The following is a 26844-nucleotide window of genomic DNA, read 5'->3' as shown; positions in this document are numbered from 1 at the left end:
CCAGTGCTGCGCTGCACCCAGGGCTGTGCTGAAGGTCCTCAGGGCCCGATGGGTGCCCCGCGCAGCGAGGAGGAGTGACCCGGCTTCGGCCTCGTGGCCGGCGGCCCGCAGGTGTCTGGCCAGCTCCTCCGCATCCCAGCGCCCTTGCTGGGGGCTGGCCAAGAGGTGCTCGAGGAGACGTGGGTAGAAGGGAGTGGAGACGCACTTCACCAAGAGCTTGGCGTCCAGGAGCAGGGAGAGAAGTTCTCGGTCGCAGTTTGAATCATTCACCTGCAAGAAGTAAGACAGGCAGACGTGAGGGGCGGGCGTCGCTGACTCCCCACCAGCAGACACAGACACAGCCCCGCGGGTGTGCCGGGCGCTGCCCTGCTGCCTTTGTCATCAGAAACCCCTTCACCCTGGCTAACAGCGCCTGCTCCGAGAAGCACACACAGGGCACGAGCGTCTCTGGCGTCACACACACGGGACGACAGACCCGGTCTCCTTTTCACGTAAGACATGGCCACGTACCAAGACCCCCTGGGATCACGGTGGCGGCTCCCACATCGAGTGTCAGAAGTTGTGCTAAACGCCGGACATGTCCTCCTTCACTGGGTCCTCTCGGTCCGCCCTGTCAAGCCAGCACTTTAACCTCCTGACTTCACAGATTAGGAAACTGATGGGTAAGAATTTCGCTTAACATCGTGGTCAGTAAACTGTGAAGCCAGAGTCTGAATAGAGGTCAGTCATGACTTCAAAGCTCGAGCTTGTTAACAACCACATTTACCATATCATTTGTGCTTCACCATGGTCCATATTCCTTAACCTCAAACCTCTCCTTTATGTAGATCCCTGTGAAAAATTCTTTTCGGAACAAGAAAACCCTTTTTCTACTCCACTGAGAAAGTACATCCATCGACCCCACTGTTGTAAATAGGATAACCGACAGGAGGTGTTTAAAAGCTATTCTTGCTTAAGCCTCTAGAAAGCTTAGCACAAAACTCACCTTTTTAAAACAAGTTTTCTGTGCTCTTTCAGTTGCATATTTTCTGTACTTTCTCCCTGGTTTTATCTTCTTGGCCTCTGCATGGTTTTCCATGGCTTTGACCCTTAGCTTATATTTTTCTGTTTTATTATTATCCATATTTTCATAAGGAATCAAGTCAACACGAATCACAGACCAAAATTCAGAGCTTCTCATTTACATTGGGGTGTCATAAAACAGCTTCACGACAGCTTCTTCTTCATGTCACTGTGCACTTTTAATAGTTTTGGGTATAGTAACCACAGAAATAATGTGGCATTTCAAAACCAATTATCTCATGTTTGGACCAACTCTACTACGTCACTGTACACGGCGTGAGTGCTCTGTGACAAGGAGGAAAGGCTACTGGAGACAAGAAGGTCAAGGGTGTCGACTGGCTGCAAGGATTAAAACAAAAGAAGTTCTGAGAATAAAAGTTACTGCCCACTACCAGACGGTGCCTATCTTTCCTACCAACCAGTGATCCTTCAAAACCCCACAAAGATGTCAGCTCCAGTGCCATCTTCTTGGTGACATTTCCCCTAGATCTCCTGGCCAAGCTGACCCCCCTTGCCCCACACTCCAGGACGCTGTACACACGCCTCTCCGGGCTGTATTATCGTGCTTGGTCTGGCTGCCTTCCTACCGTCCTGGGAGCTTCTTGAGGGCACGGGGGGCTGCAGCCCTTTCATTTCAGCATCCAGTTTAATTCGTACTCATTAAATGGTTGAATGAACCTACCTCGCTGAACCCTGTCACATTTTTGTAAAGTGCACACGTACGCAACTGAACGAGATTCTAGACTCAGAACTGGAGAGTCCTGCAAACTCTGGGCGTCTTTTCCTCAGCCTCTCATTGCATCAGCAGTTACATTCCGCTCACCCACCTCTGACTCAGGAAGACTCTGAGGTTGAACTCGATTTCCCACTTTTTGTTTGTTTTTGTTTTTAGAGGTGGTGACAAAGGCAACTGGTACAAGACCAGTTTTCCTGCTGCTGAAAGTGGCAGAAGAGCTTTCCATCCTCCCCACCGGGGGCTGCTTACAAAGGTTCTGCATGTCTTCTTTTCCTCCTTTCTCTTTTGCTCCAGAGTAGGGAACCAGGACCTGAACCCCAGCACGGTTCCTGCCACTTCCCGAGAGGCCCTCACGTGCCGCTGAGGCACTTTTTCTGTAAGCCTTAAAACGTCCCTTTAAGACGGTTCTGACCTCATTTCACAGACGCATAAACTGAGGCTCAGTGAGGTCAGAGCCGTGTGTCAAGCATCAAAAGGCTGCTCCACGGTGAGCTGCCCAGGAGCCCTCAGCTCGGACTATTCCGTGCATTTACTGTTTGTTCCCCCCCCACCCAGACTACGAGCTCCTCCAGAGCAGAGATGGTGTCTCCTCTGTTCACCCTGCAGCCCCAGGCCCAGAAGAGCGTGGGCCTCATGGGAGGAGCTCAGCAAGATCTGTGGAATGAATACGTGAAGAATGAGTTACTCCAAAGCTCGCATCCTTTCACGGTACACCGCAGCCTCGACACACGCGCGTGTGAGCGTGCACACACACACACGCGCACGAGTGGCAGCTGAGTGACTGTGCGTGTTGTTAGTTTGGTTCACTGTTAAAAATAAAGAATCCTTCCACCTAACCCTCCAGGAGAGAACAGAGTGTGTGCCAGGATGCTACAGGCAAATGTTTGATAAAATACGTGGATAAAAGTCTCAGCGTCCAAACACTGCAGGGTGATACTTTCTTTGCTGCCCTGAATAAGTCTTCAAGGCTAGGACACCTTTATTATTCTTTCTGTTGACTCGCGAACCCTCCCTCTGGGGGCCTGAAAGGCTCCTAGAAAGGGAATGATGGATTCTTCCAGCTCGAGGAGGCGACAGGGGTTCTGTCAATGCCAGCAGCTGCGGCTGCTCTGATCCCCTCTTCTGTTTGCTTCTCTCCAGCGCAATGACATCCTGAAAATTGGTTTCCCGCTGGATGTGCCTTCCGGATAACTGCCCGTGTCCTAAGGCAGGGTGGGTGTCCACCCTCCAAGAGCTCTCCGTCTACTCTCCCGGCTGAGGAAGCCTAAGGCTGAAGTCACAGAAGTAAACTCCGACGTTTCCCCTGTGGTCCTGGCCCGCTCAGAGGTTCCCTAGGGAGAGGCAGAGGCAGAGACTGCGGACCTCCACTGGGCCTGGGCCGTGGCCAGGGGAGGGCGTGGGGGAAATTCTGGTTTAGCCGCTCATAATCAAATGCTGGGAAAATGAAGGGGCTGACTTTGCTTCCTCTCTCTGGCCTTCCACCTGCTTCTGGCTCTTTGCAAGATGTACAGAATGGCCAGAGTATACTTTATAATTGTCATGTGCAAGGAAAACACTGCATAGACATTTATTCTGTACATATTTGGGACAAAACAGAGAATGCAAGAATACAGAAAGGAAGAGAAGGCCTTTCTAAGGACCCATTCCAACAACTGCATTTTGACGAAGAGGAGCCTGAGGGTCAGAGAAGGAAAGGATTGCCCGAGGTCACAGGCAGCCAAAACCTTTCCTCCCGACACACCAAGCCCCTGCCTCCGGGCCACCAAGGCCAGCCTGAGTCCTCCTCCTCAGCACAGCAAAGCTCCTGGCATCATTGCGACATCGTGGAGCTGCTACGTTAATTTGTCAAGCCTCAGCTGGTCTTCGTTTTTCTTGTTTTTGACTAAAATCCTAACTTAAGCCACTAATCATCTGGTACTACCTACCACAGAAGCCTACAACTGTCTTACCAGTTAGAATTACTCATCCTAACCTACTTGATTTTTCTTTTTGAAATAAAAAGAAAAAAATGGAAATAGTTTTAAAAAAGAAAGACGTCTTCTGTATCAGGATCACCACAAGAAAATTATTTTATCCTCCTTTTCTCTCTAGTAATTATCCATATGCAAATATATTTTCACAATCAATCCTGTGACATTTGTACCTACTTTTCTCATATGTTGAGAATTTTTAAAAACTATTTTCACACAGTTTTCATTCCTAAAAAGTTTAATGGCTGCGAAGTACTCTATTGAACAAGTTATTTAACTTCCCCTGCTATAAATAGCTATTTATAATCATTTGATATTATTGAAACACTACAAGTGAATGGTTTTTACACACATCCTTTCTTTATTTGAATTATCTCCTTAAAATAAATTATTAGGAGAGGTATAACTGGGGTCTTATGGGATGACATGTATCCCCCCAAATTCATATGTTGAAGTCCTAACCCCCAATATATGAGAATGTGACTGTATTTGGAGACAGGGCCTTTAAAGAGGTAAATAAGGTTTAATGAGTCATTTGGGTGAATCCTAATCCAGTTTCATTGGTGTCTTTATAAGAAGAGAAGATGACACACACATAAACCCAGAGGCAACCACGTGCGGACACAGGGGGAAAGCAACCATCTATAAGTCAAGGAGAGAGGCCTCAGAAGAAATCAATCCCGCTGACATCTTGATCTTGGACTCTGGGCCTCCAGGATTGCAAGAAAACAAATCTCTAGGGTGTAAGTTGCCCAGTCTGTGGTACTTCGTTATAGCAGCCTGAGCAGACCAATACATGGGGCAAAGCATCTGAAACAATTTTTGGCTGAGGTTGTGAGAGCAGTGCAGTCACCCAGGGACGTGGGCCGTCCAGCTCACAGTGGTGCTATCAGGGGAGAAGTGCGTCAGTTCTACTGCAAACTTCTCAGCTTTGGATGTTATTATTTTGAAAAGAAACTCATGTTGCTAATTTAGGAGATATGCATAGGGACCTCAAAGATGATTTTATTTCAATTTGTTTATTTGCAAGAATGAATTTTTTCCATACATTTCCTGTCATTTTTATTTTTTTCTTGTGGGAAGGATCAAATCCTTTGCTCATTAACTCGAGTTTCAACATCATTTTCCACATGTGAAGGAGTTCTTTGTATAACTTAAACATTAAATTTGATTTTAGTTATTGATGTAATGGACATTCTAATCTGTTGTTTGCAATTCTGTTTTGGTTATTTGTTGTCTTGTAGAAGTTTTACATTTTTATATCATCAGGAAAGGATCTGTTCCTTTATGATTCTTTTCCTATTGCTTTAAAGCTTAGAAGCTATACTTCCTTGAAGGATCTGATATGTATGAGTGTATGTGTATGTTTGTGTGTGTGTGTGTGTGTACATATACATATACATATATATAATTTTCTGATTTTAAAAATATCTTAACTTTTTAATTGGTCGGGAATCACTTTGGTATATGGTCTAGGGAAAATCACGCATCCCTGACGTTGGCTGGATTGGTGCTTTAAGGGCTTGAGGAAGAAAATACATTCGGTCATTTTCGGAGTCAGTTGGATGTTTGAAATAAATATGTGAGAAGTCCAGGAGGATTAGTTGATTTAATTCCTCTGATCAAATAACTTTGAATTAGAGTGTGAAGTAGTCGTCTTGTGAAGCGAAAGCAGACAGGCTTTTGGTGAGAGACCAATTTCCAATCCTGGCTTTTTAGCTACATAGATGTATGACCTTGTTAAGGATAATCTCTCCAGGCCCCAGTTTCCACATGTGAAATACAGACAACAGACAGGGGTTGAGATAATCTGTGTTTTTAACTGCCTAGCACAATGCCTGGTGTAGAGTTCAAGTTCAGTAAATGGCTGGAGTTATTACAGTCAAACAAATCAGGAATAAAGCATAGAAGAAGAAGGCCTTACATATATCATACAATGAATAAAAGGCTTGCCTTCTCTGTCAGTGATTTTTTTTTTGTTCGGTGATTAATTTTTGAGAATAAATGAAACTTTGCAGATCTTGGGGAAAAAAACTTATTAAAGCACAAAGCACTACTGTCTTCCAAGCCATTAAAATGTTAACTGCTTAATTCCTGCTTCAACAATAGGTAATGAACCTTCTCTGAATTAAATCTTTGATTTTATGAATCTATACGAAGCTAAGAGCAATTACAGTAAGGAGAGAAGCTGAAATCCTAGTAGCCTAACGCATGCAGGACCTCATTTCAATTACTTTAAAGAAGATTATTTAATATTATTTCACTGTTTACTTTAGGGAAGGATATTTGTCTCACTGCTACATATACTATTACTAATAAAAGTTATTAAATATATCAACTACAAGTGCAGAAAAATAAAAGGGCAACAGAAGTGTATACTTGGAATAAGAAAAATGCCTGCAGGTAACTTTTTGTTTTCTCTATTTATCTGCATAACATTCAGACTCCATTTCTCGGCATACCATCAGCCCTACCCCTGGCGTGGGATTTAGTAGTACACATACCACTTCTCAATCCAAAATTAGGACAGTCCTCTGACTGAGGATGTAACAATGGGAGAGAATCTTTGAAGATTCAAGCTTGGTCACCTCTATGACCCATTCTGGGGCCCTGAGTTTGGCTAGTTCCAAACTTTGTACTTGTCCCCTTTCTACTTTGCTTAATTCCTTGTGTTATTATTTCATATGTCAATCTCCTGATGAGATAGTTCCTCTACACAGAGGGATGTGTATTTTATTTCATCTTTACAAATGTCCTACCCATTCCTCACTGCAGCACACAGTACCAGCCTATGCACAATGGTACTTTATACGTCTGTTCACACTAAGTAAGGCAGCCACCCATCAGAGCTGTCTAGAAATCTAATAGGTTAGCCCATAGGGAGTGAGCTGCCTGTCGCTAGAGGCAACCAGCTGAGACTATTGGGAGATATTCTGTTGCAGAGCTTCCTTCACTGAGAAGACCAACTACCAGGTGAGGATGAAGGAAGATGGGTGAAAGCAACATGTCTAGGTATGTACAAGTTAAAATGGTATTTAGAAATAAGTAGATATGCCCAAAATTCGGAGAAGAAGAGCCTGGTACTAAAAGAGACAAAAGAACAGTGATTGTAAAAATAGGTCAGTTTCGTAGAGAATGGACTTGAGGACACGGGGAGGGGGAAGGGTAAGCTGGGACGAAGTGAGAGAGTGGCATGGACATATATACACTACCAAATGTAAAACAGACAGCTAGTGGGAAGCAGCTGCATAGCACAGGGAGATCAGCTCGGTGCTCTGTGACCACCTAGAGGGGTGGCATAGGGAGGGTGGGAGGGAGGGAGACGCAAGAGGGAGGGGATACGGGGATATCTGTATACATATAGCTGATTCACTTTGTTATACAGCAGAAACTAACACACCATTGTAAAGCAATTATACTCCAATAAAGATGTTAAAGAAAAATACGTCAGTTTAATGTCAACTGGTATCTGTAAGAGATACAGGAAAACACTCACTTGATCCTTCTTTGCATGACTGGATCGCTTCAGCCTAACCTGGTTTGGATACGCTTAGAAGAAAACCAGCTGACATGAGGGCCAAAACAAAAGAAGGGCTTTGCAGACACCAAACAGGGTTCTTAGGAGCCCAGTCCAAGGTCCCTGTTATCACAGCATGCCGAGGCCAGGAGGGACACGTGTAAGCCTGACTTCAACACGAGAAGGCAGTATCACGGGAGCGCTACAGCGGGGACCGATGCTCACCAGGGAGGTCCTTGTTGGAAATGTGGACTGAGTTAAAGGGGGAACAAAGAAAGGAAGGTTTCCTGGGTTTATATACATGTTGGCCCTTGAACAACGTGGGTCTGAACTGTGCTGGGCCACTTACACGCGGATTTTTTTTCAGTAGGAAATACTACAGCACTGCACAGTCCCTCGTTGGTTGAATCCACGGATGTGGAGGAACCTCAGATGTGGATTCAGAGGATACAGAGGGCCAAGCCTAACGTACACGTGGATTAACCCCTGTGCTGTTCAAGGGTCGACTGTAAACATGTTAATCCAAGCATGCTTTTCTGAGAATCTTTAAAGCTCTCCCTCCAACCTAGACACTGGTCACTGTGAGTAATGTTGGTAGGTTCCAGCGCCTTCATGGCAAAATTAAAGGAGATAAGAATCACATTTGTTGAAACCATGAAGGACTGTGCTGTGGAAGCAGTTGCACCGGGCTGAGATGCACATGTTCAAGATAACGGCTGCAGACTTCGTTCCAGAGGTACTCTCTTACGAGGGCTTTCAAAGCACAGCACAGAGCGCCCAGCGAGTGGTCGGCTCCCCACCCCTAGCAGGCTGGACCAGGGCCCAGAGACTTAGCGGATTTGAAAAAGGAAGCCCTATACTGGGCAAGCTGTCGAACTAGCTCTGCGCTATTCTTTTCAGTGCTGATATTATATGGTTCAAGATGCTTTCAGCAAGTTCACTTCTCTGTGGAGATAACCCTTTTCCAATATCAGAGAGCCCACTCAGTTAGGTCAAAAGAAGCGGCGTGGTCAAGTACAGGCTCTGAACGCTGGATCCAGGGTTTCAATTTCAGGTCAGGCTACTCACTAGCCGTATGACCTCTGAGTCTCAGTGTTTTCATCTGCGAAACCAGAAATGGCATCTTTCCAGAGGATTATTAAAAAGAGAAGGTCAGGATGTTCCTATTATAACACCTGGCACAGTTGGTACTGGAAGATAGTTATTACTAGCATCAGGGAGAAACACTTAATTAGGTGCCAAAGGTCTTAAACCCTCCCATGAATGATTCTTTTAATAGGCACGTGGTCCAGGACAGCCCCTGCGATGTGGCGTCGGGCAGAGGCACCGAGCAGTACTAAAAAGGACGAAGCCGTGAAGAGCAGAGGCCACCACACATCTGGAATTATGAATCGGGGAATGTTTCAGTCTATGAAGCTATTGTAAATACACATCTGCTTACTTTGATGGAATGAGTCAAGAGACTTCCACCTGGTAGAAAGTATCCCAGAGATGAGATTCAAACCCACCAGCAAGGAATATACTTCTTGGAGAGAAGAAGGTTTTGAAGGTGAGCTCTAAATCTCACCAAGGCTGATGGAGAGGGAGATCCGGCAGGCAGGACCACACCAGGGTTTTAACTATTCATCAGCGATATAATCTCTAAGAAGGCCTTTCTATTTCTGGCCTAGGAAAGAGGCTGTTGGCCATTTACTAGAGGCTTGCAATTTCAGAAAAAGCTTAGAGAAAGAAGTGAGCACGCTATTGGAGGAGAAGCTGGTATAATCTCTGGCATCAGCATTAAGTACCATCCTTTTAAATGTAAACACCTATAAAGCTGTCAGTATCTTATAACAAATAGCGGGATAATACAAGCTATCAGCGAGCAAGTGGAGGCGTTTTTCTGCCTGGATCCACGCACTGTGCCGGAACAATTGCCCATCAGAGGAGTTCCTTTGACAGATGTTTTTCGTTTTTGTTTTTGTTTTTTTTTTTAATGTCAACAGGAATTACCGTCAACAACCAAAAGGGCAGAAACAAGTTACTGATGAACTCAGGGCCCCCCAGTAACGGACAGAGTGAATAGCAAAATAAACACAAAAAAAGAAAGCCAACATTTCATATTTTTCACTGTAATACCAAGTATGATTTAAAATAGCTTGACAGGAGCCCCGCAAAAAGGCCCAATGAAACTCTCCCCTTAGAAAAGTATAACATGACTTTTTAATGGTGCTGGGAGAGCAATGATAAATTATAGTAATTTCTTTTCATTTATATCGCACTCTTGAAACGACAAAATTACAGAGATGGAGAACAGCTCAGCAGCTGCCACTGGCTGCTGGGCGGGTGGGGGAGGAGGGGGTGGCTGTGGCTGTAAGGGGTGGCCTGGGGCATCCTTGTGATGGAGCGGCTCTGGATCTTCACTGTAGTCACGTGAATCCCAGGTGGCAATACTGCACAGAACTTTACGCACAGACACACACACACCAGGGCACGTAAAACTGTGAAATCCAAATAAGGCGCAGAGATTGTATCACTGCCAACGTCTTGGTGATAATTATACTATAGTCATGCAAGATGTTACCGCTTGGGGAAACTGGGTGAAGGGTACAAAACATCTTGCTGTTATTTTCTACAACCGAATGTGAACTTAAAATTATCTCAAAATAAAAAGTTAAAAAATGTTTAAAAACTGGAAAAATCTGCAACACTTTATCTCTCTGGAGGGTGCAAAAGCTTCCATGAGCACACTTGAAGGTCACAGATGGGCCAGCCTAATGTGAGTACTCAACTTAGTGCAGAGAAGTTACAAGTCAGTGTCATTACTGAATTCCTAAAAGCAAGGGTCTCAGTGGTAGGTAAGTGACTCACCTCAGCAATTTCCACCTCTGGCTTTGATTTTCGCACCTGAAGGCCACAGAGGTTCTGGGTGTTCTCATCACAACCCTACGCGAACCACCCGCAGACTTTGTTTTAACACAGTGCTGCACGTCAAACGTGCAGATCAGAGTGTTATGGAGGGAAACTAGTGCCATTTAAAAATGACTTGGGGGCTTCCCTGGGGGCGCAGTGGTTGAGAATCTGCCTGCTAATGCAGGGGACACGGGTTCCGGCCCTGGTCTGGGAAGATCCCACATGCCACGGAGCAACTAGGCCCGTGAGCCACAATTGCTGAGCCTGCGCGTCTGGGAGCCTGTGCTCCGCAACAAGAGAGGCCGCGATAGTGAGAGGCCCACGCACCGTGATGAAGAGTGGACCCCACTTGCCGCAACTAGAGAAAGCCCTCCCACAGAAACGAAGACCCAACACAGCCATAAATAAATAAATAAATAAATAGAATACCATGGCCAAAAATTAGTAAAAAAAAAAAAAAAAAATGACTTGGGTGATGCAACATTCCCATTTGATTTCTTATTTTGATGGTGTGTGCCCGTGTGCGTGTGCACATGCGTGTATGCAGGGGTGTGTGGCAGGCAGCAGGGCTGCTTCACAGTTAGGGAGCCCCCCTTCTAGTTGCGGTTCTGATGCCTTTGAGATAAAGAATCTTTAAAATGGAAACTGACACGCTCGCCTATGGGATTCAGGAGTGTGTCAGGAATACCCTACACAGGATGAACAGGGAACGGCAATGTTTAATACATCACTGTTTTATTCTCAAAGGGGCCCATGGCAAGTTTTAGTGGGAAGACCTGAGCAGAGATATGAATACGTTACAAGGGTGGTGAGGGAAAAGAGACACTGAAAGTATGCAGCCTGATTTTCTCCAGTTTTCCCTTCTTCCTGATGTCTTGGATTTGCAATTAAAAATCAGCTAAGAAAAAAAAAATCTCACTGCAGTTCTTAGTTTCTTGTAAATTCCCAACATTATGCAACTTATATTTCAGCACAGAGAGACAGGGAGGTTACCACTGGACAAGTCCCCTCAATTCCCTACTTCAGTCTAGTTTCTAGAAAGGCCCTTGTTATGCTCAACTATCAGTGATAACGAAGGGCATTTTTATCAACACAAAATCTTTACAGAAACTTTACATTATTTTGAAAATACATCTAAATGAATAAAGGCACTAGATTTTTCTCATTTTGTTCATTATTACTGTTTCCAAATGCAATTATGTTCTGCTTTCTGCATCCTTCGTCATTAACAAAATTGTACATCCATGCATCTTTTCATCACTCTCTTCACTGCACCACTGCTCCAGGATCCTTCTGCCCTCTCTGATCCCTAGAAGACATCCTCTTATATTTTTGTTAAAGCACACACATACACGCTTCAAATGAAAGAATGATTGCCCTGCAGAAGGGTTTCAGTAAGGATCATACAATGCAAATTCATTAAACACAACCCTGAGCTATCTAATCCTAAAGTGTAACACTTAAAAAGGGAAGGGAAAGTTTCTTCCTTAATCATGATAACAAGGCAACAGCCTTGAGGGAGGACTCTCCAGCCTTGACACTAGCCCCCCATTCCTCAAACTAGGAGGGGCTTCAGTGGTGGTGTCGGCCGCCAGAGGAAACACGAGCTTGAGATTTCCGATGGTGCCAGGAAACACGACTCTTTCTCACCTGTAATTAGTAGATAGCCAAACACATGCAGGCACAGAAAACCTGCTTGATGCCAGGAGCTCCTCAACCAAGATTTCAAGTGGCAAGGACTAGTCCGCTAGCCCCAGGCTGCTTTGACATTTTCTTAAAGAGACTAATACACTGCTTCTCTAGAGAAAATGCTTCATGGTCTGGATTTGTATTCTCGGCACCTAAACCCAGAGTGTGGTTCATGGGAAGAGCTTAGTGAATGTTTGTAAAATAAACAAATATCTACTGCTTAGACAAACAGAAACAGCTATTGTGGTCAGAGTGGAGATAAAACAGTCCTAAGTAAATCATGGTTGTTCTTGATGAGAATGGCAATACTAATTCGTTTCTCTGAAACATAAGAAAGAAATTCCGCAGGGAGCACCTTAGCAATGGCGGTGACGTGGTCCAGGGCCATGGCGTGCAGATGCTCGTCTCGGCTCTCGAGGAGAAGCTTCAGAGATGGGAGCAGCAGGGCCTGGTTTAGCAGCAGCGAGCACAGCTCCTTCACACCCTGGAACCACAAGGGCAACTTTGTGAGTGAGAAGGAAAGGAAGCGCATCGAAGCGCTGGCATGATTCTGCTTGTGTCTTTCCACACCTTTTCCTATGCGTGTGTGTCTGTGTCTGTACAAAATGCACACATGGGACCACCCCGATTTAGTGTTTGGTACCTGTTTCACTCACTTCACCATCTACTCATAACATCTTTCCAAGTATCAGATATTCATCTACAACGTTGCTAGTTTAATGGCTGCACAGGATCCCGATGGATGGATATAGGACTGGAATTTATTTTCCTAAACTCTCAGAGCCCTAGTTTCCTCCCAAGTAAAACAGAGGTAAACTGTATCTACTCTGCAGTGTGGGGTGTGTGTGTGTGTGTGTGTGTGTGTGTGTGTGTGTGAATAAGTATTAGTGACTAATAATGTACAATGCTCAGCATATACTAGACGCTTAACAATAAAAACTATTGTCAATTGTTAATATTATCAAAAATATCTAGTTATTACCCACAGTAACAAAGGAAATCAGCAATTCACATATTTTAAAACCTGTTTATAGCTAATGTCAATGTGAACTGGATGCTTGATATATTTAAGATGCTCCATCTTCATGAAAACTATCTGTGGTCCAGAAAAATGAAAGTGGATTTAGATCGTCACAGACATATTTGCATTTTATTCGCGGCCCTTTTTTTATGCTGGCTGAACCTGCCATCAGAGAGCTGGCTTTTCTATAAGATAACAAACGATAATCTTTCACAACAAAAGTATAAAAGCATAGAAAATAAATTTTCAAGCTATTCTTCCCTGCTGAGTTACATGTTCCCTCGGTGTCCCGACTTTAGCTGTAACGTGAAGAACAGAACACTTGGACCAAAGACCGGACAATGAGCGCAGCCTCAGTCCATAAAGCGAGGGCTGCTTTTGAAAGAACTGGGGATCACCGCCCTGTGTGGGACGATCTTCCTCTTGTGCTACTCCAACAGGAGCACATCGGAGGAGAAAAACTCAAACGCGTGACATGTTCATAATTCCTTTACATTATTATAAAGAGTAGATAAAAGAAGGCTGACATAAAGACGCCCTACTTAAAGTTTGGGATAAAGGTCTCTTTGGAATTCCACTCACTGTCTTTTATTAGCTTGCACCCAGCGGGCCACTGCTGGAAATCAGACTGCAAGGCTGTGCCCCCCAAACCCGTGTGAACATGATCAATATCGGCTGGGTAACAGTTCTGTAAAATGCGTACTTCAAACACGGATTCTCACTCAGGAAAGCGCTCTGCGTGCCTTAAGGCACATGCCGCATACAGAGGCCTCTCACCCAGCATCTGGGCCAAAGAGAAATGCGGATTTTTAATCTGGGATGCCAAAACCTGCAGAAAACATTTGGGAAGACGAAATATAAACTCCCGTGCGTGACAGTCTAGCCCAGCTGCCACGCACCCACCTGCTTCCTCTGGCCTCCCCGCTGTAGCCTTACAGCCTCGCCCTCCCACCCTGCACAGTCCTCCGAGAGCAGCGCCCGCCCGGGAGACCCTCCTCTCACTGCGGGATGCCCAGAGCTGCGCCGTGCAGCAGGGCAGCCGCGGGCCACGTGGGGCTTGTGAGCATTTGAGATGTGGCTAGTGCAACCGAGAAACTGCATTTTAAATTTTATTCAATTTCACTTAAGCTTGATTTTCATACCCACGTGTGGCCCGTGGCTACCACAGTGGAGGGTGCAGCAGACAGTGTGGGTCTTCGCACACGATGTAACCTCTGCTGCCTCTCTCTCTTTGATTAATCCCTACACATCGTTAGGTCTCAGCTTACAAAGGCACAAGAAAATTCCATTCCCTGCGATGGTACCTCGGATGTCCCAGGTTTGGTGCTCCTATATTCTGGCTATACCTCGTTGAATATTTCCTATGTTATCTGTCATCTTGTATTATTGTAATCATTCATTTGTCTATCTGCCTCACTTGAGGGCAAGAAGGTTTTTCCTTCTCTGTATTCCAAGCTTGCTTAGTACATACTGTACCCCAAATTATTTGTATTCTCTCTCTTAACTCTCATATATGCTTATTCTATAAGTTATCAGTAATTGGTAAATAGATATTTCTCCATAATTTATGATATTTGGAAGAAGCATATCACTTGGCTGGTCTTAGCTTTGATGAAAAATTTATGGAAGTAACCTATACACCCCTTTGAGCAGGCATAATGGCTAGATATCCCACCGCCAGACAAGGACACCCAGGAATGCAAGAATTCATTTTATGAGAGCTACTGAGTGTTTTTTATCTCGTAGCTAACAGTTACTGGCTAAATACGTACTTGTAATTAAGGACTATACTATATTCACCAGGTATTTTCCCCTGTGTTACAAGAGGACAGTTTATTAGGATGTTTATAAAGGGATTTTGGGAGCTGCAGGAAAGGTCAAAGTAGCAAAGGGAACCACAAAACACCTTACATGGTACGTTCGCAGCTCAAACCTGTCTGGCCATCAGGACACAGAACAACAACGAGAGGCCTTGACTACAGAGGAGCAGGTGGGCAGGGGCCCAGAGCCCTGGGCGCTGGTCCTCCCTGTGGACTGGGGTTTATGGCGATGCCCTGGGCCCTGTGGCTGATGGTTGGCAGAGCAGCGGGACCGGTCCACCAGCGGTCCTTCTGTCCTCATGCCACCCTCCCACTGGTCCTGGGGTATCCAGCACCTAAAGGGGTGGCAGGGCCCGCAGCAAGAGCGTGGCGCACAAGGTGTGCAGGGGTGGGTGCCGTCGATTCGAAAAATCAAGCTCTTGACGTCCTCAGGAGTGCCTCAGCCGTGAGAGAGAACGATCACACTAAGACTGAGAAGCCGGGGTCAGCTGGGCTCACTCGTGAGCTGGGGGGCGAGCTCCCACACACCCGCCGCAGCGCCTGCCACGCGAGCTCCTGCTGTGCCTCTGCAGGGACCCTCGGGGGCAGCCACAAGTACATGGAACTTGGGATTTTACATCTAAATGCCAGGAACTTGTTTTATGTCAAGTTGCCAATTTCTGGTTCTACAGGTACCCCACTCCTGAGGACGCTGCACGCATTGCCATGGATAGAAGCTGAGAAGGAGGATATGTAACTTTCAAGACTGTGGGACACATGACCTGTGAGAAACAGTGATTTTATCTTTCTCTAATATTTTCCATCGGCAAAACCATCGCGGCCATAAGTAAACAAGTACCACGAGCAACAGGAGACGATCGTGAAAAGAGCCACGAAGAAAAAAATCTCTACATACGGGAACTTGGTAGGAGGACGGGACATGGGGATGAAGGAAAAAGTAAGCCCCTTAAAGTCCTGTCAGAGATAATCAGGCAAACGCATTTCACACACCGTGCAGTAGGGCAACCAAAGGTACTGGAGTAAAAAAAAGTGAGTCATGGATAATTTTACTGCCACAGTGATATTAAATCTCATGGAAGTCTGAAATGAGACTATGTAGATTCCAAGTGTGGTAAAATAAACTTAACAAGACATTTCCATTTTATGATAATACTGTTCCTTCCTTGGTAACAATTCTAATTCACATTTGAGCAAATTTAGTGATTAATAAAAATAGTACACGACATTTGCAAGGTTCCTTCAATCATGGCATCCTAAGAAAAAAAATCTACATGTGTACCCAAATAAAATATGGAAAGTAGCAAAGAAAAATGAAGAAAAGTCACTGTGGCAACAGAACTCTTGAGGATGATCTTTCATCTCATCAATTGGAACAGAGAAGCGATAATGACCTACTTCAAAATGGGGCTCAATCCAGTACCTCACTCCTCACCCCAAGAGAATGATGGACTCATGAGAGGCAGTGAACTAAGTGCTACGGATGAAGAAGTGAAGAGAGAGCCTCAGTTCACACTCCTCCCAGGACTGGAGACCTCACAGAACAGTCGAAACAAGAGTCCCCGCTGAGGTCATGTGGTCTAACCCCTTGTTTCAGAGACGAGAAAGTGGAGGTCCAGAGATCCTACATAATGTTTTCCTAACCTAGATTCAATAGAACTGACAGTAGCACACTTCTGGTGTTTGGTCCTAATCTAACAATGCTTGATCTTAGCTTATGTTAAGGCAGAGATGAAACCCATGTTATTTACTTACCCTGGTGGGGGTAATACAGTGTGTTGAGTCCCCAGTCTCTGCAGTATGCTGAATCCTGCCTTGGGTGAAACAGAGATGCTACAGCCATGGTTCCTACCCTCCAGGTGCTCACAATATAGCAGAGCCCATCACAGGTAGATAAGTATCTGATACAAGCAAATCACAGGCTACTGGAGTAAGGGGAAGTTATCTTTGGTGCTGGTACTTTAAATATTTTATAGAATAATTTTGTCATTCTGGTGGTTGAAGACGTCTTTAAATGGACACAGTATTTTAAATTCAAACAAAGAACACTTAGCCAGTCCTTCATTCAGAAAACAATTCATTAAATGTGCATTCATAATGAGAATATTTTCCTTGAGTGATTACAATGAAGATTCAAAGAATCATATTTACAATTTTATTTTCAAGTTTATCTGCTATGTGGTAGAAACTCAAAAACCAATTAATCGCTTTAGTGCCATTATCCAAATGCTTAAATTTAAGACATGCAAATTGCTCAAACAATACATTGCTGAGGTCAGATCCACAGCAGGGGGCTGTAGTTAATATGTGCTTATTTTAGAATGTACAAATTTACATATATATTACACAAATATCTCTGGACAGTCATATTATGGGATCAAATAGAGAACAAGGTCAACATGGAGGTGGCTGAGTTTTTACCATGTTTACGGAGAAAAAATATTGTGGTCATGCAATCTTATTACAATGATGTCAAAAAAGTATGTGAAAATCACAGTGGCTGGTTACCTGCCGAGGAGCGCTAAGGTAGCTGCTATGTCACCAACTGGCCTGGGTCAGCCAGACAGGACACCTGAGCTACCATGCCCTCTTAGAACAGAAACTTGAGTTAGACACAAAAGGGCACCCAAAAAAACCAGAAAACTGCGTTCTACTCTGGGACTTGTAAAAGGAAAACTGCTTCAGAGCTCCAACAAAGAGGAAATGACCTCAAAGAATCCTTTTAGCCCTGTTTTTCTTCATTTGATCTGTCACAAATTACAGGCTTTACTTTACCTACCGGTAACTTAAGCTAAATGTTCCCCAAGTACAGTCACTGGTAATGTTTATACCAAAGAGCTGGGAAAAGGACAGGGATATCCCCCAGGAAAGCCGCTTGAAATACCCACTCACCTCTGCAGGGAGCATCTGTTCGGTGTTATACAAAGAGCGGCAGATTTTCAAAACTTCATTCCCCAGCCCTTCCTTGTTCTCCACCGTACATCGGGTTAGCATCGCTGTGGCCAGTCGCACCCACGGATTACTGGTTACGCTGGTTCGAAGGGAGAAAAATGCAAGGCATGGGAAACGATGAAACTTATAACAATTGTGATAAGGGATTTTAAAACAGAAAAGAAATCCCACTTTTTCAAGTAAAATGCTTTTGGCAAATTGCAATCATAATCTGCATGATGTGTTCCTTCACGTCTGTCTTGGAGAAGAGATACCAGCCCACAGAGGGGAAAGAGCTTGCTGTGCTATGGACAAGTGTCCCAGCAGCGTGGGGCCAGTGGGTGGAGGCCGACCAGCACAGACTGCTTTGAAGCCCAGCAATTCAGGCTGACGTTCTGGCTCCCTGACCGCTTGCGCGAGTCACAGAAGTGACTTGTACACTCTCAGCCCAGTTGTATGGTTCTGGGGAGGCCACCCAACCTTTCTGGGCCTTGGTTCTTCTCACTGCGAAAAGGCAATGTAATGTGTTCCTTGCAGGCTTGCATTGCTTAATGAATGATGTTTGTCATTGTGAAGTATCACTCTCAATAGCAGGCACATCTTACTATTTACTTCTCTTATTTCTGAGACACAAAAGCACAAAAGTTTGCCTTTTTGTTTCCCTTCTCTGGCAGCCGCTACCCTGACTTCATAAAAACATCACGATTTATATTTCAAGAGACAAGTGAAAGGTACATTCATTCCGGGGTACTGATTTTACTTACAACATTTAAAAATAATTTTACTCTTTATTAAGAGTCTGTTGTGTCATTAGCACAGCTCTAGCTTCTAGCCACCGAACACCAAAAGATGGTCCCTCCCTTGAAAGAATTTCATTCCTTGTGCCTGAGAAAAACATCACGTGCAACAACAAGGGGACTCAGAATACTAGCCTTTGGCAAAGCCTTTGTGTCTCAGCTCAAACTAATAACTTGTGAGGACAACGAATGCTGCTTATTTCAAGGTACCAACAAAGCTCAGAGAGCATCTGGTTGACGGATGAGTCTTTGTACACTAGAGGACTCGCCCTCTGCTTTCCTCTTTAAAGTCTGGATTCAGTTCTCCTGGGGTTTTCCCTAACAGGCCACCTCCCTGAAGCAGAATTGCACAATGCATCCCCGTGGCTTTGACAACAACTATCAAAACATATTTTCCAGTGTGTACAGGTCAATCCCAAACTCCCTAACTATCCCTTCCCCCTACCCTTCCCCTCTGGTAACCGTAAGTTTGTTCTCTAAGTCTGTGAGTCTGTTTCTGTTTTGTAAATAAGTTCAGCTGCACCATTTCTTTTTAGATTCACACTGCTGTATTTAAAATGGATAACCAACGAGGACCTACTGTATAGCACAGGGAACTCTGCTCAGTATTATGTAACAACCTAAATGGGAAAAGAATTTGAAAAAGGATACATGTATATGTATAACTGGATCATTTTGCTGTATGCCTAAAACTATCACAACATTGTTAATCAACTATACTCCAGTATAAAATAAAAAGTTAAAAAAAAATGTATTTTACACCAGCCAGCTGTGACACACTGGAGGAAAACTACGGATCTCCCCTAATGCAAATCTATTATGCTCTCCATACGTGTTCCTACAAGGGACGAAAACCAAAAATCCAAAGTTGGTACCAGTAAATTAGCAGTCATGTGGATCAAGCAAACTTCTTGAAAGTCAAATGTTTGACTTTATCATGTTGACTGGCAACATTCAATCATTGCCACACTATCCTTCCCTCCCCGCTGCCCCCGCTCCCCTCCCCTTTTCTGGTTGTTTTGGAAGTGCTGGAGTCATACGTTGGATTGTCTGGGGGAAAAAAAGTATTCACAAGTACTTTTAAGGACCTGTTTTAAGTGTTCCCTCATACGTTCTCCTGTGCTAAAACACCAATTTGAGCCAGGAAAGAAGCAGAAATGGACTTTATTTGACTTATTATTAAGTCAAATATGTATGTATAACAGGTTATCTCTTAGGTAGAGGAGACACAGCTGGTAAGAGGGTTAAGTAGACTGGTAATGCTTGGTTCTGATGCTAATGATTTCATAAAGGAAGTCTGTAAAACACAGGTTATTAGCAACTTACAAATTTCACACAGGACTACAAAAGCAAGAATATATCTTTGAAAATGAGTATCTTTTTGTCTACAAATGCATTAAATGTTTTAAATGCAGTAAGTGTTTTAAGTAAGCTGAGTTTGCTTCTTGTGGGTAAGTGAGTGATTTGCAATGGTCAGTGTTCCAAAAGTAAAAGAAACTGTAGAACCACAGTTAACTAATCTACTAGAAGTATCATACTTTCAATTTGAAAAATTCTCTTTAGACTCAGAGATCCATTTTGAGTGTATGAAGAAATCTATAATTCAACCCTCATGATCTTCTAAAAAAGGGAAGTATTACTGACAATGTAATGAGTGGGTCCCACATCTATTTCCCATTATCATCTCCTAGGAGCTGTTTAGAAACTGAGGCCCAGGCCCCGGTACCGAGAGTTGGACTCGGCGAGCCAAGCACGGGACTCTGTTTTTTTTTTTAATTAATTAATTAATTAATTTATTTATTTATTTATTTATTTTTGGCTGTGTTGGGTCTTCGTTTCTGTGCGAGGGCTTTCTCTAGTTGCGGCGAGCGGGGGCCACTCTTCATTGCGGTGCGCGGGCCTCTCACTATCGCGGCCTCTCTTGTTGCGGAGCACAGGCTCCAGACGCGCAGGCTCAGCAGTTGTGGCGCACGGGCCTAGTTGCTCCGCGGCATGTGGGATCTTCCCAGACCAGGGCTCGAACCCGTGTCCCCTGCATTGGCAGGCAGACTCTCAACCACTGCGCCACCAGGGAAGCCCCGGGACTCTGTTTTTACCAAGCACCCTCAGGTCCTGAGGCAGCTCTGCCAAGGTAATTGGGAACCAAATGGAAATGCTGTTTCAAGGTACTGTCACAAGTGAAACTAAAGCTTTTATGATGTGGGAACTTGCACTGCACGGTTTCACAGAGTGAAGGTAAGAACCTGTGCTCAAGCACAGATGTCAGCATGCCATCGCTGCCACAGATGCTGGAGATCAAAGAGACGCTTCTTGCCTTTCTGAAAACACTTGGTTAAAAAACCAAGCCAAACCAAAATGCCCCTCTCCTTGGTTTGCTTCAGGAATTCCTAACGGTCTCGTCCGCAGGTGAAGGTAGAGAGGCTTGCCCAGATGTTCCTTAGCGCTCCTAAACTGCTCACGGAATCATTTATTTTCGAGAAAACATCCTTCTTTTACCATCTGAGGTGTGGAGACGTGTACTGGTCTGGGTGCACAAAGTGCTGGCTGACGCGGGAGGAGCAAGGCGAGTCCTGGCCTCCGAGATGTTCGCAACAGAAGCGCGGATGCTCCTGTTTTTTGCCAAGAGGAGCAGCAGTTCTTGACAGACAGCACGTGTGCTCAGAGGAAGTCCGGCCGCTTCTTCCGCAGGACTCCTTGGCTGGCAGCACGGGGGCTGCGTGGCTACCGGGGCGGCACTAGAGGCGGCTGCAGCCTCAGCCTGACACACAGCATCGGCACGGGCGGTGGAGGTTCCAGCAGCTGTTGGAACTCTGTCTCCTCCGCCTCAGGGCCAGGTGCTGCCCGAAGCTGTTTAACTTCTGAGCTTCCATGTTGTCATCTGTAAAATTAGATAACAGCACCTTCCCGTGTAGCTTTTGCTGTGTGACTGGACCGTGTATGTCAATTGCACATAACACTGTGTGTTCTCAATAAACGGAAATTATCAATTTATTCCCCCATGGATTCTCAAGTTAGCACTGTAAGCCGTGTTAAAAGAGCGTCCAAACATTTCCTGCTGAAAATACTGGCACAAAATTATTTTGCTGACATCCTAAATCAGATGTTATTATCAAGCATTGTCTCTATTTCTGAATAAAATATTTGGCTTTAGGGGTCAGGAGAAATGGAAAGAAACTGTGATATCTCAAGAAAAACAATTCTAATTTCACCTAAAGGTTTATATTGATTTTATATATTTCTTTCATTGGCTCTTCTGAAGGTAGTGATTTTTTAAACCTAGAGTCTAGACAAATAGAAGTCTACTTTTATGTTAATACTCACGTATATTCCCGTTTCACAGGGGGCCAAGCCTGCAGGAGCAAAGCCAGGTGCTGGAACTCGACCTCTCGGTGACTGGCCTCCAGGAGCTCCACAAAGAGCGAATAGCGCTTCTCTTCATCCTCTGTGTCAGTTACGTCCACCTGGAAGGCGGAACACACACCTGAAACCCACAGCAAAGGCCACGGAATTGCTTTCCGGAAAAATTCAAATTTGATTATTTTGATTAAATGATCTTTTGGAAACTTTTACAGTGTGCCAAGGGGAAATCCAACAACATCTCCCCACCCCTACTAGCCAAAAAACCTTCAAAAGCTCTACGTTTTACCCAACTTCAAACATCTATGTTAAAAATTGTTTAGAACGAAGTCACAGGAAGGTTCTTAACATTCTTTAGCAAAATAAATTCAAACAAGTAGATTTCCATAGAACTGGCTTATTGGCATTCAATGTATGTTATGTTAAAATACTGAACTGTTTCGTGTGAAATTATAATAGTTCACCATACTCAACGTTAGCCAATGTTTTTAGTTTAAATTATCCTGCATTGCTAATTTTCATTTTAGAATGACTATTGCTAAGTCTTCACGTTGTCTAGAAAATTTCTCTAATTTGAAAGTAAAGATCTTACTAAAGTACATTTGACATGGAATTTTTTTTGCTATAAATCAAAATAAAGTAAAATAACTTTTATTCACATCTCCATTTCTAATGCAAAAGAAGTCTGTCAGCTAAAAATACTAATTTTTCCTCTCATTGAATAACCAAATGATACTTCTTTTACATTGAGGCAGTCCTCAAGCAAGTCATATCCCCAACACCTCTGTGAATAAAATGTTTGCTATTTTAAGTTAGAAAGCAGTTTTAAATATAAAAGTAAACCAAAAGCTGGTTCTCTTGTTTCCTAGCCTCTCTCAACATAGATTCTCTATATTTGGACTCAGATGATGATATTCTGAAAGGATAATGAGAATAGATGATTACCTATATATTTGCTAAATTGTCTATACTAATGCATGTTTCCAAAACATTTGATTTAATGGTCACCCTGGCTCTGACCCCAGCAGTCACCTGAAAAAGTTATACCATGAATTCTGCATTTTCACAAAAGTTGATATGTACAATGAAATTATTGGTAATTACCATGTGGAGTCTTGCTCACACAGTGACCATTCAGATCCTTCAAGACCTGACTTAAAGCCCCATGTCATTCTTCCACGGAATAATAACCCAAAAGCTTTTTCTTGTTTTTAAAATAATTTTATAATACAGTAAGTTAGCTGATCCTTACAACAGTTTTGATGGAGAACTGCACAGGTATTATTAACCTCAATTTACAGATGAAGAAACAGGCTTATCTGTCCTGGTAACACGGCTAGCAAGCAGCAGAGCTGATATATAATTATACTCAGATCAGGATGTTCTGAAGCTAGAGGACTCAGTAAGCTAGAGAAGCTTTGAATTATTTAAATTAGTGGTCTAATTGGGAGTTTGGCAATATTTTCTTGCCTATTTATAAAGAAAGGTTTAAAAAAAAAAACCCTCTCAAACTCAAGACATCCATCTGTCATTATCTGACCTCACCACCTTCAATTCCTCTCCAGCCTCGGGGCCTCCCAGGCGCTCTGTGCATTCATCACTCCCGCTTCCACCTGGGGAACTCTGATCTGCTTCCTCTGCCTGGCACATTCTTTCTTCAGATACCTGCATGGCTCATTCTCTCATTTCTTTCAAATCTCTCAAATGTCACTTTTTGAGGGAACACACTGCGTAACTCCCCCCCCCACAAAGTAGCATTCCCCCACCCCATCTACCTCCCTCACCTTGCTTTATTTTCCTTCTTAGCACTTACAAGTATGTGACATATTGCATATTTGTTTGAGAAAACAGAAACTTATTTGTTCACTGGTATATCCCCACTACTTAAAATAATGCCTGATATAGAGTAAATGCATAGTACTTATTCAGTGAATGAATGAAATAATGATTGGATATACAAATGAATGAATGAAGATAATTTATTTATAAAATCTTGTAACACAGAATTATATTAAATATTCATGGAGTTACCATAAATTTTTGGCGGTTCTTTTTTATTGGAGATAGATGTAAGGTTTTAAAAAAAAGATCCCACCAAAAGGAAATCACTAAAAAAGACCCAGAGGTAGCATGAGTATTGACATTATGTTTCAACCGATGATGCCTTGTGGTCAGCTATGTGATTTCAATAAAGTCCCTTGTTTTGAATCTCATTTTTCCTCGTCTGAAAAATGGGTTCCAAAAACCCCTGATGTCCCAGAAGTTCTAAGGAGGTGTCTGGAGGTCTGCAGCAGGGTAAATGGCTGCTTTCTTCTTTCTGAGTTATAATCTGAGTTTATTTGTAGAGAAGGTTTTGTGCTTAAAAAAATATTTTTTAAACAATTGAATGCTATGTCTCCCAGCAGTGCCAATATTCCAGTTTCTTTAATTAACTACAGTATAATTAATAACAAGATGATTCTCCTTTACATGAAATGCAGCCATATCACGAAAATGAAGAGACTGGGAAAAAGTGACTCATGTTTTCAATATCATTTAGATTTCTTTCTTTTCAGAAACTATAATAGCTTGTAAATTTTTAGGGCAAGAACTGTATCATAAGGGAAGGAAAGAGAAACTAGAGGCTATAAATTAGATCTCTTTCTGTTTGTTTTTATATTAGTGTACAAATATTAGTTTCCATTTTAAAAAATGTGTTTGCTCATAAGTTTTTTGTACAATGTCTTTCTCACATGTACACAGAATTTTAAGAGTATGGCTTTGTCAGGAAACATTTTCTTCTGAATCCTCACTAATCATTTCAATTATTAGTAACTTATTTTTCAGAGCATTGACACACATGTTTAAAATATAAATGTGAAAAATGTAGTAACTTAACACAATTATCCATTTTGTGTATGGACACTTGCATACTCCCTTGTTATCAAAAAGGATGTCAAATTGTTATTACTCAGCTCTTAAGAAAGCAGTTTAAAATTCTATCGCTGTAGCTACGAAAGCTTTACCTTATATGAGAAGAAAATGGGCCTAAAAATAAACTTGAGCACATGTTTTTTTTTTAACACATGATAAAGAATATACTTTGTTGGATATCATTATATACTCTGATATACAAGTGTTCATCTAGGACTTGTGTCCACATATTAAAATATCTAAATTTATCAAAACTTACCAAAATAACATAAGCTTCTCTTGTTTATCATGTCTATAAGGCTTTAAAAATAAATTCTGGTAACTAAAACTCAAAATGAATTTTTGTATAAAGAAATATAAAAGATAAACATATACAAGGAACTTCCAGCTTGGACAAAATGGCTTTGACCCATTTTTCCCTACTCCTCTCTGCTAAGCACAACTACAAACTATGAAAATAATGAGACACCAAAGGAGAACTCTTAAAGGTGGTAAAAAAGAAAGCAAACTAGTTTGGGACCCTAGGACTGGAGGAACAACGCAGCAGGAGGGTATCTGGTGTTCCTTCATCAACAGAAGGAAGACACTCAGACCCAGTATTTCCTGACTCCTCACCTAGAAACATAAGACATCCCAGGTAAGGTCATTTCTCAGAATTCCAGAAGAAAGGGAGAAAGAAAGTGGAGCTGAAAGAGTATTTTAAGAAATAATATCTAAAAGCTTCTCAAATTTGGTGGAAGATATGAATCTACAGGTTCAAGAAGCTGAGCTAACCCCAAAAAGGGTAAGCCCAAAGAAATCCATTCCAAGACACAACCCAATTAAACTCTTGAAAACAAAAGACAAGGGAAAATATCTTGAAAACAGCCAGAATAACACATTACCTAAGAAAGAACAACAATTTGAATAACTGGATTAATCATCTGAAACCATGGAGGCCAGAAAGAAGTGGCACAATATTCTTCAAGTGTTAAAACAACTGTCAATTGAAAATTCTATATACAGAAAAACCATCCTTTAGGAAAAAAAGGAAAATACAAATATTTTCAGATAAGGAAAACTAAAAGAATCTGTTACCAACAGCCCTCATCTTAGCGACTAGCTAAAGGAAGCTCTTCAGACAGAAAGGAAATGATAGAAGAAGGAAATTTGGAACATCAGAAGGAAGAATGTAGAATACAAAGAGCAGAAATATGGGTAAATACAATAGACTATCCTTTTTAATATAAATTTTCTAAATTATATTTGATGATTAAAGCAAAGATTATAACACCAACTGATAATCAAGGCAATGATATTTAAGATTTTTTTTTTTTGATGTGGACCATTTTTTTTTTCTTTAGTCTTTTATTGATTTGTTACAATATTGCTTCTGTTTTATGTTTTGGTTTTTTGGCCACGAGGCATGTGGGATCTTAGCTCCCCGACCAGGGATCGAACCCGCACCCCCTGCATTGGAAGGCGAAGTCTTAACCACTGGACTGACAGGGAAGTCCCAAGGCAATGATATTTAAAAGCAGAAAGGTAAAGCGGCCCAAACAGAAGTGATAGTTCCACATTATACTCCAAGACAAGGAAGTCCACTCCTACCACTCTTATTTAGCATCATACTAGGAGTTCTAGCCACTGCAATAAGGCAAGAAAAATAAATAAAAGGCATACATATTAGAAAGAAAAAAATAAAATTCTATTTGCAGATAACATGGTTGTCTACATAGAAAATTCAAGAGATCTACTTAAAAAAAAAAAAAACCCCTAGTACTAATGAATGAGTCAGCAAAGGCACAGGACAAAATCAACACAGAAAAATCAACCTCATTTCTATATACTAACAATGAACAAGTGAAAACTGACAATAAAAACATAATACCATTTATAATTGCTTCAAAGAAAATTTTAAAATTTATACGTTCAGGATTTATATCCTAAAAAAATATAAAATACTGATGAAAGAAATCAATAAATGAAGAGATACACTGTGTTCATGGATGGAAAGACTCAACCTAGTAAAGATGTCAATTCTCTCTAGACTGATCTACAGGTTTAATACAATGTCTATCAAAATCCCAGAATGGTTTTTTGTAGATTTAGACAAGCTTTTATAAAATGTAAATGGAAAGACATTCCCTAGAATAGCTAAAA

The 26844-nt window shown here is 42.6% G+C and overlaps 1 protein-coding gene across 2 annotated transcripts in view; it reads right to left on the bottom strand.

Annotated features, from left to right (window-relative positions):
- Window positions 1-26844, bottom strand: part of NBAS (NBAS subunit of NRZ tethering complex) — a 333954-nt gene that overhangs the window by 160 nt on the left and 306950 nt on the right. For both annotated transcript variants that reach the window (XM_082426421.1, XM_082426422.1), the window contains 4 exons: window positions 21754-21893; window positions 17597-17735; window positions 12222-12350; window positions 1-270 (listed from right to left, as the gene is read on the bottom strand). The exon at window positions 1-270 is cut by the window's left edge and continues 160 nt beyond it. In XM_082426421.1, the coding sequence (XP_082282547.1) occupies window positions 1-270; window positions 12222-12350; window positions 17597-17735; window positions 21754-21893 (678 nt within the window). The remainder of the gene's footprint in view (window positions 271-12221; window positions 12351-17596; window positions 17736-21753; window positions 21894-26844) is intronic.

This window comes from Balaenoptera physalus (genome assembly GCF_965194825.1).
Source record: "Balaenoptera physalus genome assembly, chromosome: 15".
NCBI lineage: Eukaryota > Metazoa > Chordata > Mammalia > Artiodactyla > Balaenopteridae > Balaenoptera > Balaenoptera physalus.
This window is presented reverse-complemented; position numbering and strand designations above follow the sequence as displayed.